Genomic DNA, 17,948 nt, shown 5'->3' on the forward strand with positions numbered 1-17,948 from the left:
AGTCATATATTGAGGTTCCACTTCTAATTCTAGTTCCCTTGCTACTTCTGCAGTTAGTTCCTCCATTGAAGTATTGACCCCCTCGAAGTCATCCATGAGAACTGGAATCAACTTCTTTCAATCACTTGTCAATGTTGATATTCCTCCCATGAATCATGAATGTTCTTAACGGCATCTAGAATGGTGAATCCTTTCCAGAAGGTTTCAATGTACTTTGCTCAGATCCATCAGGGGAATCACTGTCTATGGCAGGTATAGCCTTATAGAATATATTTCTTAAATAATAAGATGTAAAAATTTAAAAGACCCCTTGATCTGTGGGCTGCAGAATGGATGCTATGTTAGCAGGTATGAAAACTTAATCTCCTTGCACATGTCCATCAGAGTTCTTGGGTGATCAGGTACACAGTCAATTAGGCAGTAATATTTTGAAAGGGAAATTTTTTTTTCCCCCTGAGCAGTAAGTCTAAAAATTGAGCTTAAAATGCTCAATAAACCACACTCTAAACAGATATGCTGTCACCCAGGCTTTGTGGTTCCATTTATAGAGCACAGGTAGAGTAGATTTAGCATAATTCTGAAGGGTACAGTATTTTGAGGAAGGGAAATGAGCATTGGCTTCAACTTAAAGCCACTACCTGCATTAGCCTCTAACAAGAGAGTCAGCTTATCCTTTGAAGCCAGTCATTGACTATTTCTTTCTGTTTCTTAAAGTTTTCTCTCTATCTCTTCTTCCAGTGAAAGGCTGTTTCATCTACAATGAAATTATGTTGTTTACTGTAGCCATTTTCATCAATGGTCTTAGCTAGACTTTCTGGAAAACGTGTTGTAGCTTCTACATCAATACTTGCTGCTCTACCTTCCACTTTTATGTTACGGAGACGGTTTCTTTCCTTAAACCTCAAGAGCCAACCTCTGCTGGCTTTCAACTTTTCTTCAGCAACTTCTTCACCTCTCTCAGCCCTCGTAGAATTGAAGAGTTAGGGACTTGCTCTGGATGAGGTTTCAGCTGAAGGAAATACTGTGGCTGGTTTGATCTACCGAGACCACTAAAACTCTCTCCATATAAGCAATAGGGTTATTTTGCTTTCTTATCATTTGTCTGTTCACTACAGTAGCACTTTTAATTTCCTTCAAGAGCTTTTCTTTTATATTCACACCTTGGGTAACCAGCACAAGAGGACTAGCTTTTGCCTATCTCAGCTTTTGACGTGACTTCCTCGCTAAGCTTAATCATTTCTAGCTTTTGATAGAAATTGGAAGACATGTGACTCTTCCTTTCACTTGAACACAAAGGGACTGTGGGTTTATAAATTGGCCTAATTTCAATATTGTAGTGTCTCTGGGAATAGAGAGGGCCAAAAAGAGAAAGGAAGATGGTGCCATGCCCACTTAGTGGAACAGTCAGAACACACACAATATTTATCTACTAAGTTCACTGTCTTGATTGGGTGTGGTTCATGGTTCCCCAAAACTATTACAAAAGTACTATAAAAAGATCACTGATCGGGTCCATTCCAAAATGGCCAAATGGGAACAGCTCTGGTCTGCAGGTCCCGGTGTGACTGACACAGAAGATGGGGGATTTCTGCATTTCCAACTAAGGTACCTGGTTCATCTCAATAGGACTGGTTGGACAGTGGGTGCAGCCCATGGAGGGCTAGCTGAAGCAGGGCAGGGTGTCACCTCACCCACGAAGCACAAAGGATCAGGGGATTTCCCTTTCCTAGCCAAGGGAAGCCATGACAGACTGTACCTGGAAAAACGGGACACTTCTGCCCAAATACTGCACTTTTCCCAAGGTCTTAGCAACCGGCAGACGAGGAGATTCTCTCCCATGCTTGACTTGGCAGGTCCCACGCTCATAGGGCCTTGCTCACTGCTAGTGGAGCAGTCTGAGATGGAACTGGGAGGCAGCAGCCTGGCTGGGGAAGGGGTCTCCGCCATTGCTGAGGCTTAAGTAGGTAAAACAAAGCAGCTGGGAAGCTCAAACTGGGCAGAGCCCACTGCAGCTCAGCAAGGCCTACTGCCTCTATAGACTCCACCTCTGTTGGCAGGGCATAGCTGAACAAAAGGAAGCAGACAACTTCTGCAGACTTAAACGTCCCTGTCTGACAGATCTGAAGAGAGCAATGGTTCTCCCAGCATGGTGTTTGAGCTCTGAGAATGGACAGACTGCCTCTTTGAGTGGGTCCCTGACAGCCATGTAGACAAACTGGGAGACACCTACCAGTAGGGACCGACAGACACCTCATATAGGCGGCTGCCCCTCAGGGAAGAAGCTTCCAGAGGAAGGATCAGGCTGCAATATTTGCTGTTCTGCAGCCTTCGCTGGTGATACCCAGTCAAACAGGGTCTGGTGTGGACCTCCAACAAACTCCAACAGACCTGCAGCTGAGGCACCTGATGGTTAGAAGGAAAACTAACAAACAGAAAGGAATAGCATCAACATCAACCAAAAGGACATCTACACCAAAACCCCATCTGTAGGTCACCAACATCAAAGACCAAAGGTAGATAAAACCACAAAGATGGGGAGAAACCAGAGCAGAAAAGCTGAAAATTCTAAAAACCTGAGTGCCTCTTCTCCTGCAAAGGATTTCAGCCCCTTGCCAGCAATGGAACAAGGCTGGATGGAGAGTGATTTGTCAAGTTGACAGAAGTAGGCTTCAGAAGGCTGGTAATAACAAACATCTCCGAGCTAAAGGAGCTTGTTTGAACCCATCGCAAGGAAGCTAAAAACCTTGAAAAAAGATTAGATGAATGGCTAACTAGAATAAACAGTGTAGAGAAGACCTTAAATGACCTGATGGAGCTGAAAACCATGGCATAAGAATTTCGTGACACATGCACAAGCTTCAATAGCTGATTTGATCAAGTGGAAGAAAGGGTATCAGTGACTGAAGATCAAATTAATGAAATAAAGCACGAAGACAAGGTTAGAGAAAAAAGAGTAAAAAGAAATGAACAAATTCTGCAAGAAATATGGGACTATGTGAAAAGACCAAATCTACATTTGATTGGTGTATCTGAAAGTGATGAGGAGAAGGGAACCAACTTGGAAAACACTCTTCAGGATGTTATCCAGGAGAACATCCCCAACCTCACACGGCAGGCCAACATTCAAATTCAGGAAATACAGAGAACACCACAAAGATATTCCTCAAGAAGAGCAACCCCAAGACACATAATCATCAAATACACCAAGGTTGAAATGAAGGAAAAAATGTTAAAGGCAGCCAGAGAGAAAGGTCGGGTTACCCACAAAGGGAAGCCCATCAGACTAACAGCAGATCTCTTGGCAGAAACCCTACAAGCCAGAAGAGAGTGGGGGCCAATATTCAACATTCTCAAAGAAAAGAATTTTCAACCCAGAATTTCATATCCAGCCAAACTAAGCTTCATAAGTGAAGGAGAAATAAAATCCATTATTGACAATCAAATGCTGAGAAATGTTGTCAACACCAGGCCTGCTTTACAAGAGCTCCTGATGGAAGCACTAAACATGGAAAGAAACAACTGGTACCAGCCACTGCAGAAACACGCCAAATTGTAAAGACCATCAATGCTATGAAGAAACGGCATCAATTAATGGGCAAAATAACCAGCCAACATCATAACGACAGGATCAAATTCACACATAACAATATTAACCTTAAATTTAAATGGGCTAACTGCCCCAATTAAAAGACACAGACTGGCAAATTGGACAACGAGTCAAGACCCATCAGTGTGCTGTATTCAGGAGACCCATCTCATGTGCAGAGACACACATACGCTCAAAATAAAGGGATGGAAGAAGATCTACCAAACAAATGGAAAGAAAAAAATAGCAGGGGTTGCAATCCTAGTCTCTGATAAAACAGACTTTAAACCAACAAAGATCAAAAGAGACAAAGAAGGCCATTACATAATGGTAAAGGGATCAATTCAACAAGAAGAGCTAACTATCCTAAATATATATGCACCCAATGCAGGAGCACCCAGATTCATACAGCAAGTACTTAGAGACATACAAAGAGACTTAGACTCCTACACAATAATAAGGGGAGACTTTAACACCCCACTGCCAATATTAGACAGATGAATGAGACAGAAGGTTAAGAAGGATATCCAGGACTTGAACTCAGCTCTGCACCAAGCATAATAATAGACATCTACAGAACTCTCCACCCCAAATCAATAGAATATACATTCTTCTCAGCACCACATCACACTTATTCTAAAATTGACCACATCATAGGGAATAAAGCACTCCTCAGCAAATGTAAAAGAACAGAAATCACAACAAACTGTCTGTCAGACAACAGTGCAATCAAATTAGAACTCAGGATTAAGTTCTAATTAATTCTAATGAAAACTAAGTTCTAATCAAAACTGGACAACTACATGGAAACTGAAAAACCTGCTCCTGAATGACTACTGGGTACATAACGAAATGAAGGCAGAAATAAAGATGTTCTTTGAAACCAATGAGAACAAAGACACAACTTACCAGAATCTCTGGAACACATTTAAAGCAGTGTGTAGAGGTAAATTTATAGCACTAAATGCCCACAAGAGAAAGCAGGAAAGACCTAAAATCAAGACTCTAACATCACAGTTAAACAAACTAGAGAAGCAAGAGCAAACAAATTCAAAAGCTAGCCAAAAGCAAGAAATAACTAAGATCAGGGAAGAACTGAAGGAGATAGAGACACAAAAAGCCCTTCAAAAAATTAATGAATCCAAGAGCTGGTTTTCTGAAAAGATCGACAAAATTGATAGACTGCTAGCAAGACTAACAAAGAAGAAAAGAGAGAAGAATCAAATAGACACAACAAAAAATGATAAAGGGGATATCACACCGATCCCATAGAAATACAAACTACCATCAGAGAATACTATGAACACCTCTACGCAAATAAACTAGAAAATCTAGAAGAAATGGATAAATTCCTGGACACATACACCCTCTCAAGACTAAACCCAGAAGAAGTTGAATCTCTGAATAGACCAATAACAGGCTCTGAAATTGAGGCAATAATTAATGGCCTACCAACCAAAAAAAGTCCAGGAACAGATGGATTCACAGCCGAATTCTACCAGAGTTACAAAGAGGAGCTGACACCATTCCTTCTGAAACTATTCCAATAAATAGAAAAAGAGGGAATTCTCCCTAACTCATTTTATGAGGCCAGCTTCATCCTGATACCAAAGCCTGGCAGAGACACAACAAAAAAAGAGAATTTTAGACCAATATCCCTGATGAACATCGATGTGAATATCCTCAATAAAATCCTGGCAAACTGAATCCAGCAGCACATCAAAAAGTTTATCCACCACGATCAAGTCAGCTTCATCCCTGGGATGCAAGGCTGGTTCAACATACACAAATCAATAAACGTAATCTATCACATAAACAGAACCAACGACAAAACCACATCATTATCTCAATAGATGCAGAAAAGGCCTTACACAAAATTCAACAGCCCTTCATGCTAAAAACTCTCAATAAATTAGGTATTTATGGAATGTATCTCAAAATAATAAGAGCTATTTATGACAAACCCACAGCCAGTATCATACTGAATGGGCAAAAACTGGAAGCATTCCCTTTGAAAACCAGCACAAGACAAGGATGCCCTCTCTCACCACTCCTGTTCAACATAGTGTTGGAACTTCTGGCCAGGGCAATCAGGCAAGAGATAGAAATAAAGTGTATTCAATTAGAAAAAGAGGAAGTGAAATTGTCCCTGTTTGCAGGTGACATGATTGTATACTTAGAAAACCCCATCCTCTCAGCCCAAAATCTCCTTAAGCTGATAAGCAACTTCAGCAAAGTCTCAGGATACAAAATCAATGTGCAAAAATCACAAGCATTCCTGTACACCAATAACAGACAGAGAGTCAAATCGTGAGTGAACTCCCATTCACAATTGCTACAAAGAGAATAAAATACCTAGGAATACAACTTACAAGGGATGTGAAGGACCTCTTCAAGGAGAACTACAAACCACTGCTTAAGGAAATAAGAGAGGATGCAAACAAATGGAAAAACATTCTATGCTCGTGGTTAGGAAGAACCAATATCATGAAAATGGCCATACTGCCCAAAGTAATTTATAGATTCAATGCTATCCCCATCAAGCTACTATTGACTTTCTTCACAGAATTGGAAAAACTACTTTAAATTTCATATGGAACCAGAAAAGAGCCTGCATAGCCAAGGCAATCCTAAGCAAAAAGAACAAACCTAGAGGCATGATGCTACCTGACTTCAAAGTATACTATAAGGCAACAGTAACAAAAACAGCATGGTACTGGTACCAAAACAGTTATGTAGACCAATAGAACAGAACAGAGGCCTCAGAAATAACACCACCCATCTACAAATATCTGATCTTTGACAAACCTGACAAAAACAAGAAATGGGGAAAGGATTCTCTATTTAATAAATGGTGCAGGGAAAACTGGCTAGCCAGATGTAGAAAGCTGAACTGGATCCCTTCCTTACACCTTATACAAAAATTAACTCAAGATGGATTAAAGACTTAAATGTTAGACCTAAAACCATAAAAACCCTAGAAGAAAACCTAGGCAATACCATTCAGGACATAGGCATGGGCAAGGACTTCATAACAAAAACACCAAAAGCAATGCCAACAGAAGCCAAAATAGATGAATGGGATCTAATTAAACTAAAGAGCTTCTGCATGGCAAAGGAACTACCATCAGAGTGAACAGGCAACCTACAGAATGGAGAAAAATTTTGCAATCTACCCATCTGACAAAGGGCTATTATCCAGAATCTACAAAGAACTCCAACAAATTTACAAGAAAAAAACAAACAACCCCATCAAAAAGTGGGCGAAGGATATGAACAGACACTTCTCTAAAGAAGACATTTATGCAGCCAACAGACACATGAAAAAATGCTCATCTTCAGTCATCAGAGAAATGCAAATCAAAACCACAATGAGATACCATTTCACACCAGTTAGAATAGCAATCACTAAAAAGTCAGGAAACAACAGATGCTGGAGAGGATGTGGAGAAGTAGGAATGCTTTTACACTGTTGGTGGGAGTGCAAACTAGTTCAACCATTGTGGAAGACAGTGTGGCAATTCCTCAAGGATCTAGAACTAGAAATACCATTTGACCTAGTGATCCCATTACTGGGTATATACCCAGAGGATTATAAATCATGCTACTGTAAAGACACACGCACATCTATGTTTATTGCAGCACTATTCACAACAGGAAAGACTTGGAACCGACTCAAATGTCCATCAACGATAGACTGGATTAAGAAAATCTGGCACATATACACCATGGAATACTATGCAGCCATAAAAAAGGATGAGCTCATGTCCTTTGCAGGGACATGGATGAAGCTGGAAACCACCATTCTCAGCAAACTATCACAAGGACAGAAAACCAAACACCACACATTCTCACTCACAGGTGGGAATTGAACAATGAGAACACTTGGACACAGGGCGGGGAACATCACACACCAGGGCCTGTCTAGAGGTGGGGGGCTGGGGGAGGGGTAGCATTAGGAGAAATACCTAATGTAAATGATGAGTTGATGGGGTACAGCAAAGCAACATGGCACATGTATACCTATGTATCAAACCCACACATTGTGCACATGTACCCTAGAACTTAAAGTATAATGAAAAAGATCACTGATCACAGATCACTATAATATATAATAATGATGAAAAGTTTTGATATATTATGAGAATTACCCAAATGTGACTCAGAGACAGGAAGTGAACACATGCTATTAGAAAAGTGGCACCAATAGACTTACTCAATGCAGGATTGCCACAAACCTTCAATTTTTAAAGTAAAATGTAATAAAACAAGGTATACGTGAAATAGGACTAATTGAGGATATTTCCATAAGTAGAAAAAAATTTGTGCATCGATAAGTAATTGCAAATGTTTATCATAAAGATGATTTTTTTTTAATTAACAAGATAATAAAATATGTCTTATCTCCAGAAAAGAAAAACCAGGCTTTTCACAAAGAAATGCATATCAGGTTGGCCTCAGACTTCTACTCTTCAGTGCTAAACCCCTTGAACATTAGATCACATTTCCAGACTTTTCAGACAAAAAACTTGTGTCCCAATAAGTCTGTCTTCAAAACATGTGTGAAGGTAATAGGATGAAATTCTTAGGTATAAAAAGCATACCCCCTCAAAAATATATATGTGTGTGTGTGTGTATGTACATATATGAGATACACATAAATAATATGTATTAACTAACTATATATTTATAAATATATTTTCTACATTAATGTTTATGTTATGATACATGATACATGATATATGTGATCAAGTTGAATTAATCTCCTAAATAAAGAAGATAGCTCTTTTTATCTTCTTCAGTGATTATTAGATGAGTAAATTTTGGAAGAGTTTTTTGAAAGAAATCTCAAGCATATATATTTGAGGACAGCAATTTAAAAAATAGATTTCCTGACAAAAGGAAAAATTAGTCTCTCTATTCTAATATGAGTAATAACAGAAGCTACTCTAGAAGGCCTTAACACATGCACACATACACACACACATACACACATTTACACTGTGTATATATACACACATACAAATATACACACATACTTTCAGATATACACATACACACATGCACATAGATATGTATACAAATACAAATCACTTTTCTTTATTCTATTAAAGAGAAGCTTATAGAGTAAAAAGTATTGATTAAAAAAAGTATATACATATTTTAATAGAGGTTACCTCTGAGTGGGAGAATAATGAGTGACTTTCCATTATAATATTCTAGATTTGCCAAATTGCCTTCAATGAACTTGTGTCAATTTTTATAATTCTCAAAAATATAAATGTTACCACGAAAGTTCAATTAATATATAAATCATCTCAGGCTCGGCTCAGTGGCTCACACCTGTAATCCCAGCACTTTGGGAGGCCAAGGCAGGTGGATCACCTGAGGTTGGGAGTTCAAGACTAACCTGACCAAGATACAGAAATCCTGTCTCTACTAAAAATACATGTATTCATATTCACCACATATTTAGTGATAAAGGTTAAATTCAATTATGTCTTTTGTTTGGGGGAACAACTCACAGTATAGCCTTAAGAATATCATTTTTTTAAGGCTGGGCATGGTGGCTCACGCCTGTAATCCCAGCACTTTGGGAGGCCGAGATGGGCGGATCACCTGAGGTTGGGAGTTCAAGACCAGCCTGACCAACATGGAGAAACCCCGTCTCTACTAAAAACACAAAAATTAGCTGGGTGTGGTGGTGCATGCCTGTAATCCCAGCTACTAGGGAGGCTGAGGCAGGAGAATCGCTTGAACCCAGGAGGCAGAGGTTGCGGTGAGCTGAGATCGCACCATTGCACTCCAGCCTAGGCAACAAGAGCAAAATTCCATCTCAAAAAAAAATTATCTTTTAAAAATAATTTTATGCAATTTGTGCCTACTTTCTACTCTCAGGAAATAGAATGAATATGGCATCTTTCCAAAACTGACTAAACTCAGATAATATTTCTCCCTTGGAACATTTTTTATTCTTGTCAAAAAGGGAGTTCTGTGGCTAATCCAGTGGGCTGCGGAGGATGCACATGGATGGTGAAGGTTTAAATGATGTGTATTGAAAATTATGTGACTTTTGTGTGAAATAACTTTTTAGTAGCACCAAAAAGTATAGCTCCTAGAGGATAGATTTAAGCCAGCCACCTAGCTTTATAATGTATCTGTGTCCGCTACCTTGCTATTTAGTGGAACAGCTATTGAGAATGTGAGATTGTATAAGTTTCTTTTTAAAAAAAAAATACAAATACAATAGCCTCTCCCCTCCCCCATCTGCAGTTTCTCTTTCCACAGTTTCAACTACGGTTTGAGAATATTAACTGGAAAATTCCAGAAATACACAATTATATAACAACAAAATTCTAAGTCTTAAATTGTGCAATCATTCTGAGCAGCATGTTGAAGTCTTACACTGCCCCACTCCGGCTTGCCCAGGATGTGAATTATCCCTTTGTCCAGTAGCTCCATGCTCTCTCTGTCACCTGCCCATTAGTCATTTAGTAGCTGTCTTGATGATCAGGTTGACTGTGGCAGTGTCACCAGTGCATGCTTTTAATTATTTTTTACTTCATAATGGCTCCAAAGTGCAAGAGTAGTGATGCTAACAGTTTGGATATACCAAAGACAAGCCTTAAAGGGCTTCCTTTAAATGAAAGGTTTAAGTTCTCGACTTAAGGAAATTTAAAAAAAAATCATATGCTAAGGTTGCTAAGCTCTACAGTAAGAAAGAATCTTCTATCCGTGAAGTTGTGAAGAAGAAAAAAGAAATTTGTGATTGTTTTGCTGTCCCACCACACCTCACACTGCAAAAGTTATGACCACAGCGTGTGAGAAGTGCTTAGTTAAGATGGAAAAGGCCGTAAATTTATGGGTGGAAGACATGAACAGAAATGGGTTCCTATTGACCTCAACTGGTTCAATACTATTGGCTGTTGTAGGCATTCTCTGGGAGACTTAGAATAGCTCCCATGCAGATAAGAGAGTCTACTGTATTCCTAAAGAACATATGTGAATGTTCCTTTAGATTGTTTAACATGTCTGCAACAAATAGATATTAAAAAGTCAAAAGAAAGGAGATTAGTGCTTAAAATATATATTTTCAATCATACTAGAATGAAAACCTTACAGTTCTCATCTGAAATCAAGACCATTAGAAATACTAAAGTGATTTTTGAGATCATGTGGATTACAGTAGTATTCAGGCTACAGGGGAAATTTAAGATTGGATTAAAGCCAGAGCAATATGTGGAACAGCAGAGTGAAGATGGTGCATTTCATTTCCTTAGGATTTGGAATAGTACTAAATGAATGTTACATATCAAGTATATATACATTTTAATCCCAATGCCAGTGGAGAAGCTATTATTATAAATTGCGTATGTTACATGATTTTAAAATATTGTGCCTTTTTCTTGTAAGATTTTCGGTGTAAAGATGCAACATTCTTGTAAGTTCAAATGAGCTAACAAATATTCCTCTTAGTTATTGTAACTTGTAAATAACTTAGCTATTCTTTCGCAGAAGAATAGCTACAATGTAACTTTTACTTTCAGTGTATTCAAATTTGAACTAGTAAATTCGTGTTTATTATGAAGTTAATATTCATTAATTCAACTAAAATGTTTATTGAATGCCTATTAAGTACAAAATCCTGTGTTTTCTAAAATAATTTTATATAATCTTTCATGTGGACAAAGAATTGCCTCATCAAATCCGTTATATATAAAAAGAATCTTAAGTTCACTTTCCTATTTGTTTTTGGAATACATGCTTTGATAAATACTAAAATGCTGACATTATGAGGGGGAAAAAAAACCTAACTCTCTGAAATGACCTAGTCTTTGTTTGAATGATCAGGGTAGGATTATATCCTGTTTATGTTACTGGGTTTACAGTCTACCCTTCCATCTGGATTCTTCTAAGGTCTACAAACCCTATCCATTTGGCAACACAGTTTCCTTAAACTCCAGGTTCTCTCTAATATTCAGATATCTTGCTTCATTCATTCAAAGGAACATATGAAAACTAGAAGACAATGAAGTATGTCAGAAAAGGGCCACCCCTCTTAACCAAGGAAAGAAACTTTATCCATAGGATTACAGTAATATACAGTAGCAAACTTGGGCACATCAACATGAAACTTTGTAGTTAAGCTTACTTAAGGAATTTATTTTTAATATTATTTTTAATTTTTAATATATAATATTAAGGAAATTATTTCAGTCAATGGAAACAGTTATTTTGATAGAATGGTTGTTACTCTGTATTTTCTGAAATATTAGGGTTGAATAAAAGACACTTTCAGGGGAAGGAATAGAGAGCAGGTAATTCTTAAAGGCTATTGCTCTTTCTACATGCAAAAAATTATTCCTCTGTATCATGTATCTGGTTTTGAGCAAAAACTCGGTGAATCCACAGGGATAGCACCAGGCATGATTGATTCAAAAGGCTGCCACTAACACTGGGCAGTGTTCCTGGGTTTTCCGGAATATCTGGGCAGTTTTGCTATGCTCCTGGAAGTAGAAGAGTCAGAGGCAATGGCTAGTACGGAGAAAGAAATAGACCCAGCTCATAGCTCCTAGTATGGAATGTTTTCTTATGGCATAAGACATTATAAAAAGTAGCTACTATGCATACTTATTAAAGATGCCTACCAAAGTTAATTAAGTTGGCCATTTCATTCATTAATTTTTAAACAAAAGATAATATCAAGGCTTGGGAATATGGTTTTAGAAAATAGATTTAACTTTTCCAAGCACGAAGGCTTGCGTGAGGTCACAGAAGCCACAAAAACAAGCTCTGAATCCTGAAAATGGATTTTAAAATAAATCAGATAACTCAAAAGAGCCTTTGGGGAAGGTACATATAAATTCTCCTTCTGCAGTATCCAAGTTATGAGTCTCTCAGGGATACAATATCTTTCATTTGATTAGCCACAGTTTGATAACACGGAACTAGAATGGAGTAGAGTAGACAAAAAGAAATAATTATCCACACATATATGTACAGCACTCTTCCTTTGCAGAGGGAATAGCACCCTTTGTGTGTGTGTGTGTGTGTGTGTGTGTGTTCCACACTTAACCTTCCTTTGGCCTTGGAATTATCTGGCTTGTTTTCCTCTGTAGTCAGGTTTTGAAATATCAAACACAGCTGTAGATAAAGGAAGAGGTTGGTCAAAAAGCCCACCCAGAGATTCCATAATAAATAGAAATGAAAGTAACGTACATAGAATCAAGTAAAGTTTGCTTTGGTACTATAGAATCCCATGAGTCATTTGCATGGGGAACCAGAAGACAACAATGAAATAAAACAAAAAAAACCAAACTGGTTAAAGGGCACTCTTTGGAGTCAAATGAGGAAGCCAAGCATCATCAATTTCCTAGTGACTGGGCAGAAGGTAAGAGATTGAGGAGCACTGCTAGAGAATGTTGCAGGGATTTTCATTTCCAAAAAACTCATGCACCTGTTGATGTATTTTCCAGGCCCCTGGATGATAGCAATTTATAAGGCTATTAGTACTAAGCCCAAGATTTATCAGATGTGCTGTTTGCCTTATAGCCAATATAACCTCATAAAATTTGGGTTGCACTGGGTTAAAATGGAGTGTTCTACTATTGGAGTTATTCAGAGCATTTAAATCGGTTAATCCTACAAGAACGGTGCATTTAGCCTGCCTGTTAGAGAGAGTCTTTAGGGATTCCTACCAGTTGCAGAGCCAGGCTGGAGGGGGCGGTCCATTGCTGGGTGAGGTAAAACAGAGGCAGCAGGGGAAGAGTGAGTCCTGGAGACAAGACGGTGTTTCTCTAATCCATCCATGCCAACCGCAGCCAGCGGAGCTTGGCGCACAGAGAGCGCACGTGTGTGCGGGGGTTCCAGGAAGGGCTGTTGCCAAGAAAAGAGCACAGTAGAAAGAAATGTGAGACAAGGATTGAGGGAGACACTGAGCGACATGTCAACAAATTAAGTTCATCAGGTCAGAGACATAATAAACGGTGTGAAGGAAAAAGAAAAAAAAATAGAGAAAGGGAGAGAAAAAACAAGATCCAGTCAATAAATCCATTCAACAGATGTTTTCACACTGACGGCCAGGGCCTGTCTGCCTGGCTAAGGAGGAGGTGATGGCAGGAGGCCTGTCAGTTTGAACTGATTGAAAGAAACAGACCTTTAACCTCAAGAGTAACGTCGACTTTGACTCATTTCCTACCTAGATACCAACATTTTGAATACAGCCCCAGAACTGCCACACAACGTGGGAGAACAATTCAACACTTTCAAACTGCCAGTGAGGCCTAATTCTGAAAATTCACTCCTGAATTTATTTCAGTGAATATTGTTTATGAATTCTATGCATGTCTCTAAAAATGACCAATTACACGATTATATTTTGACACCTTTCAGTCTTCATATATTGGTATAGAAAAAAATGAATATTTCAGAGTTTGTATGGTATAATTTCAACACTATAAAATTATTTGGTTTTCTAATATACTATTAAATATATCCTCAGTGATTTAACACTGTTATTATTCTTCATCCTTCCCAACTTACCAAATCAGTGAATCACAGTTTGGAATTTTATGGAAGATTCACTTAGTCTCTTCCTCTGTCTCCAAGAAAAGATATTCTCAAACAAGATAGGCAGCTTATTTAATCATCAATGCTACACAGCGAGCTTTGTGCAAAAAAAAGTATATATTTCAAAATATATATTTTAAATATATATTCTTTCAAAATTTTATTAATAAAGATGTATTTATTTATTAATAAAAAATTTGTCAAAAAAATATATACTACACTGAATATTTTATCTTCAACATGAGGGAATTCATAATCTTTATGCTGTTTTTATTTATCTTTCCTAACGAATATGAAGAATAGCTGAACAGTGGTAAAAAACATAATACTCTCTTGCCATGGATAAAGAAACTGTTGCTCCAAAGGTTACCAAAGTATTTTTAAACAAGTCTAATTCTTGTAATTTTATAAACATGTGTGCTCTCCTGCTTCTGCTTCCTACCTGACTAGCATTTGTTCTTTCAAGACTTGAGGCAGACATTACTTCTCCTTAGTTAAGACCTTGCCTTAACCTTCCTGCTAGACTAGGTGCTCCCCTTCTACCCAATATGTGCCATCACAGGTCATACTCATCCTGTAATTTCCACCCAAGGCTTGGTACATGCTAAGTGTACAAATTACACTGGCTGAGAAACTTACTGAGAAAGCTAACAAATCTGTATGCAACACAACTGTACTCATTGCGTATTATGTGGTTTTATGTAATTGTAGCTTTCTCTGTACATGATATGAATTAATGCTGCATATAAATCTATAAATTGGGATTATAAATATAGATTTAATTACAGACCATAAGCAGAGATTTCTGAATTTAGAAAAAAGAATGATTTAAAATTAACTTTAAAATAGGTTATAATTAATGTATATGTTGTTACTTCTGCTTTGCTCTACAGAATAATCAAACCATCAATCAATTGGAAGGTATATGTCACATATTGAGGCTTTGGGCATTTGCTTCGATGATTGGGATGGATTGGTCAGGGGCCTAGTTCTAGCTACAATAGTTTATACACTTTTACAAGAGTCTAACTCTCCTGTTTTCTTGAGTGTCTTGTGTTAAATATCCTGAGGACACAGCAGTAAGATTAATATAGTCCTTCCTCATATGGAACTTACTGTTACAGGGAACACAAATATATAATTATGATTTGGAGGGTTCTGTCGGGAAAAGGAAGCTTTTCCACATATGGTCTACAATTCCTGGGTACATGTTTATCTGAGTTTTTGTAATATCCATCTCCTCCCTTTCTTTCTATTATAATTTCTTCAACTCCCATGTAAGACATGGCAAAAGGCTCCTAACTAGCTGATCACCCAACTTCTAATACCAACCAGTCCTATTCCTTCCTGCAAGAATTCTCTTCCTGAAGCCCTGCGGTAAGCAAGACGTTAACACAAAAAGACTCCAAAAGTCGACCCAAATTTGAAGAATCTCTACAGCCTGTCATTTGTACTCTCCTTTACCTGAGGCCAGCTTACATTTTAAGCCTTAGATCATTTATTCTTTTCTAAGTTCTAGCCGAATACTATCTACTGAACATCAGATATCATTCCGAGGGCTGCAGTATGACTTTCAGGGGCCGTGTGCAATTTGACCTTTGTGGACTTCAAAAAATAGTATTAAAAACTACATTTTAAGCCTACATTGGCATACATTGGATTCATTATTATATACTCATATTATTAGATTCATTTTTTTCTGATTAAGAAATTAAAACTTAAAATGTTCTGTGGGCCCCTAACAGCATATCATAGGCTTTGGGCACTGTGTCTTCTGTGTCTCATGGATATGTTGACCATGAACATTCACGCTTCTTCCAAGCCATCCTTTCTAGATCACCCCTCTATGTGTGGCTATGAAGCTCCACATTCAGCACTACACACATCCTCTAAGGTCCACTTAAAATTTCACAGTGTTTTTTGAACACTCACGTTAATTGTGCTTTCCCCTTCTGTTACATTCCCATCATATTTTGCTTTTCTCTCTCCTTTCCCTGCCATAGTCTTTTATATATTAGAGTTATTGCATGCAGTAATTATTTCTTGAGCTCACAGTCCATGCCTGACACTTTGCTAGTGTGCAGAACCTTTTTTATGCTTATTCTCCAGTAAGGAGACAGATACTAAATACAGCCATGCATCCCATAACAATATTTTAGTCAAGGATAGACCACATATATGACACTGGGCCCAGAAGATTATAATGGAGCACAAAAATCCCTTTCACCTACTGATGTATTAGCCTTCCTAATGTCATAGCACAATTACTTTATTTTTAATAATTTAGTGTAGCCTAAGTGTACAGTGTTTATGAAGTCTACAGTACCATGCAATAATGTCGCAGGCCTTCATGTTCGTTCATCAGCCACTCACTGACTCACCCAGAGCAACTTCCAGTTATGCAAGCTCCACTCGTGGTAAGTGCCTTATCCAGGTATATTATGTTTTACCTTTTATAATAAACTGTATTTTTATTGTACCTTTTCTATGTTTATATACACAAATTGCCTACAGTATTCAGTATAGTAACATGCTGTACAGGTTTGTAGGCTAGGAAAGTAAGATATCATATATGGCCTAGGTGCATAGTAGGCTATACCATCTAGGTTTGTGTAGGTATATTCTATGATGCCCGTACAACAATGTAATTATAAATACGGTGAGTGCTATATAGGAAAAATTCAGGATGATATGAAAAACTTTTAAGAAAAACCTGATGAAGAGGTTCAGGGAAATTTTGTTTAAGAAAGTGATGTTTAATTTTAAATATGAAAGAGAAATTGGAATTAACCAGGTGACAAATGCAAGGAGAAGCTCTAAATACATTTTGCACGGGTGTGTGCATGCACATTTGTGTGTGTGTAAAATGATCTTTCCTTGTATAATGTTGAAAGCTCGTTGAACCAGAAACTGGATATAACTCATCTTTTAACTTATTTTCTGCTGCATTTTATATATTTTCTCATACTTTCTAGAAGCTATATTATTTTATTTGTGCATTAAGAAAATCAATAGATATTTGGAAATTAAAAACCATGTTTCTTTTTTTATCACATGGCCATGTTTTAGATGACTGGGGTTACTAAATATTTTTTCCGTTAATGAGTAGTTTGATACTGTAAGGACTCCATTTAAATAACACCACCTACTAACTTTCTCTTTTTTTAATAGTAAATAAGTATTGCTTTACTCGAGCTTCACTGAAACCCTGTAAGATAAAACAGTTTGCTAACTCAAAAGCATTTTATAAATGTTACATCATAGCATAAAATTTCACAATTCAGTAAGCAGCATCCTACCTGTCCAGTCTCTACTGGAAGGAATGTGGCAATATAAGTAAGAAACAAATAACTACTTGTTCAATATTAATTTGTTCGTTATGTTCATCCAATATCTATTGCTCAACCAAAAGGCAACAGTCCTTGTGCTGCATTGTACAGTCAGCAAAGGAGACTAAGGATGTTGTGGGTTGACACCCAAAATTTAGGCACTTGCACCTTAACCGCAGTTAGTAAGTTCCCTGAAGAAATGACCTTTGGCTGTTATATATTCCCACGCATATCTTTCCCATGCAGTGTTTCACACATAGTGGGCTTTAATAATATATATTTTTCAGTTTAAAATGAATGCATAATAAGGAGAGAGATACATATAAAATCATCCTTAAGATCTTATTATAAGGATAGGATAAAACAAGAAAACATATTATAAGCAATCACAACACAAAATAACCAAGAAACGGCTGAGAAAAAAATATGAGAAATAGAGTCCAGACAAAATGATTACCAAAGGA

The 17,948-nt window shown here is 37.6% G+C and overlaps 1 protein-coding gene across 5 annotated transcripts in view; it reads right to left on the reverse strand.

Moving 5' to 3' along the window:
- The window catches only part of HDAC9 (histone deacetylase 9), a 911,013-nt gene that overhangs the window by 254,695 nt on the left and 638,370 nt on the right, over window positions 1-17,948 (reverse strand). For all 5 annotated transcript variants that reach the window (XM_054496835.2, XM_063667493.1, XM_063667495.1 and 2 more), the window contains one exon: window positions 13,285-13,462. In XM_054496835.2, coding sequence (XP_054352810.1) covers window positions 13,285-13,462 — 178 coding nt within the window. The remainder of the gene's footprint in view (window positions 1-13,284; window positions 13,463-17,948) is intronic.

This window comes from Pongo pygmaeus, chromosome 6 (assembly GCF_028885625.2).
Source record: "Pongo pygmaeus isolate AG05252 chromosome 6, NHGRI_mPonPyg2-v2.0_pri, whole genome shotgun sequence".
Taxonomy (NCBI): Eukaryota; Metazoa; Chordata; class Mammalia; order Primates; family Hominidae; genus Pongo; species Pongo pygmaeus.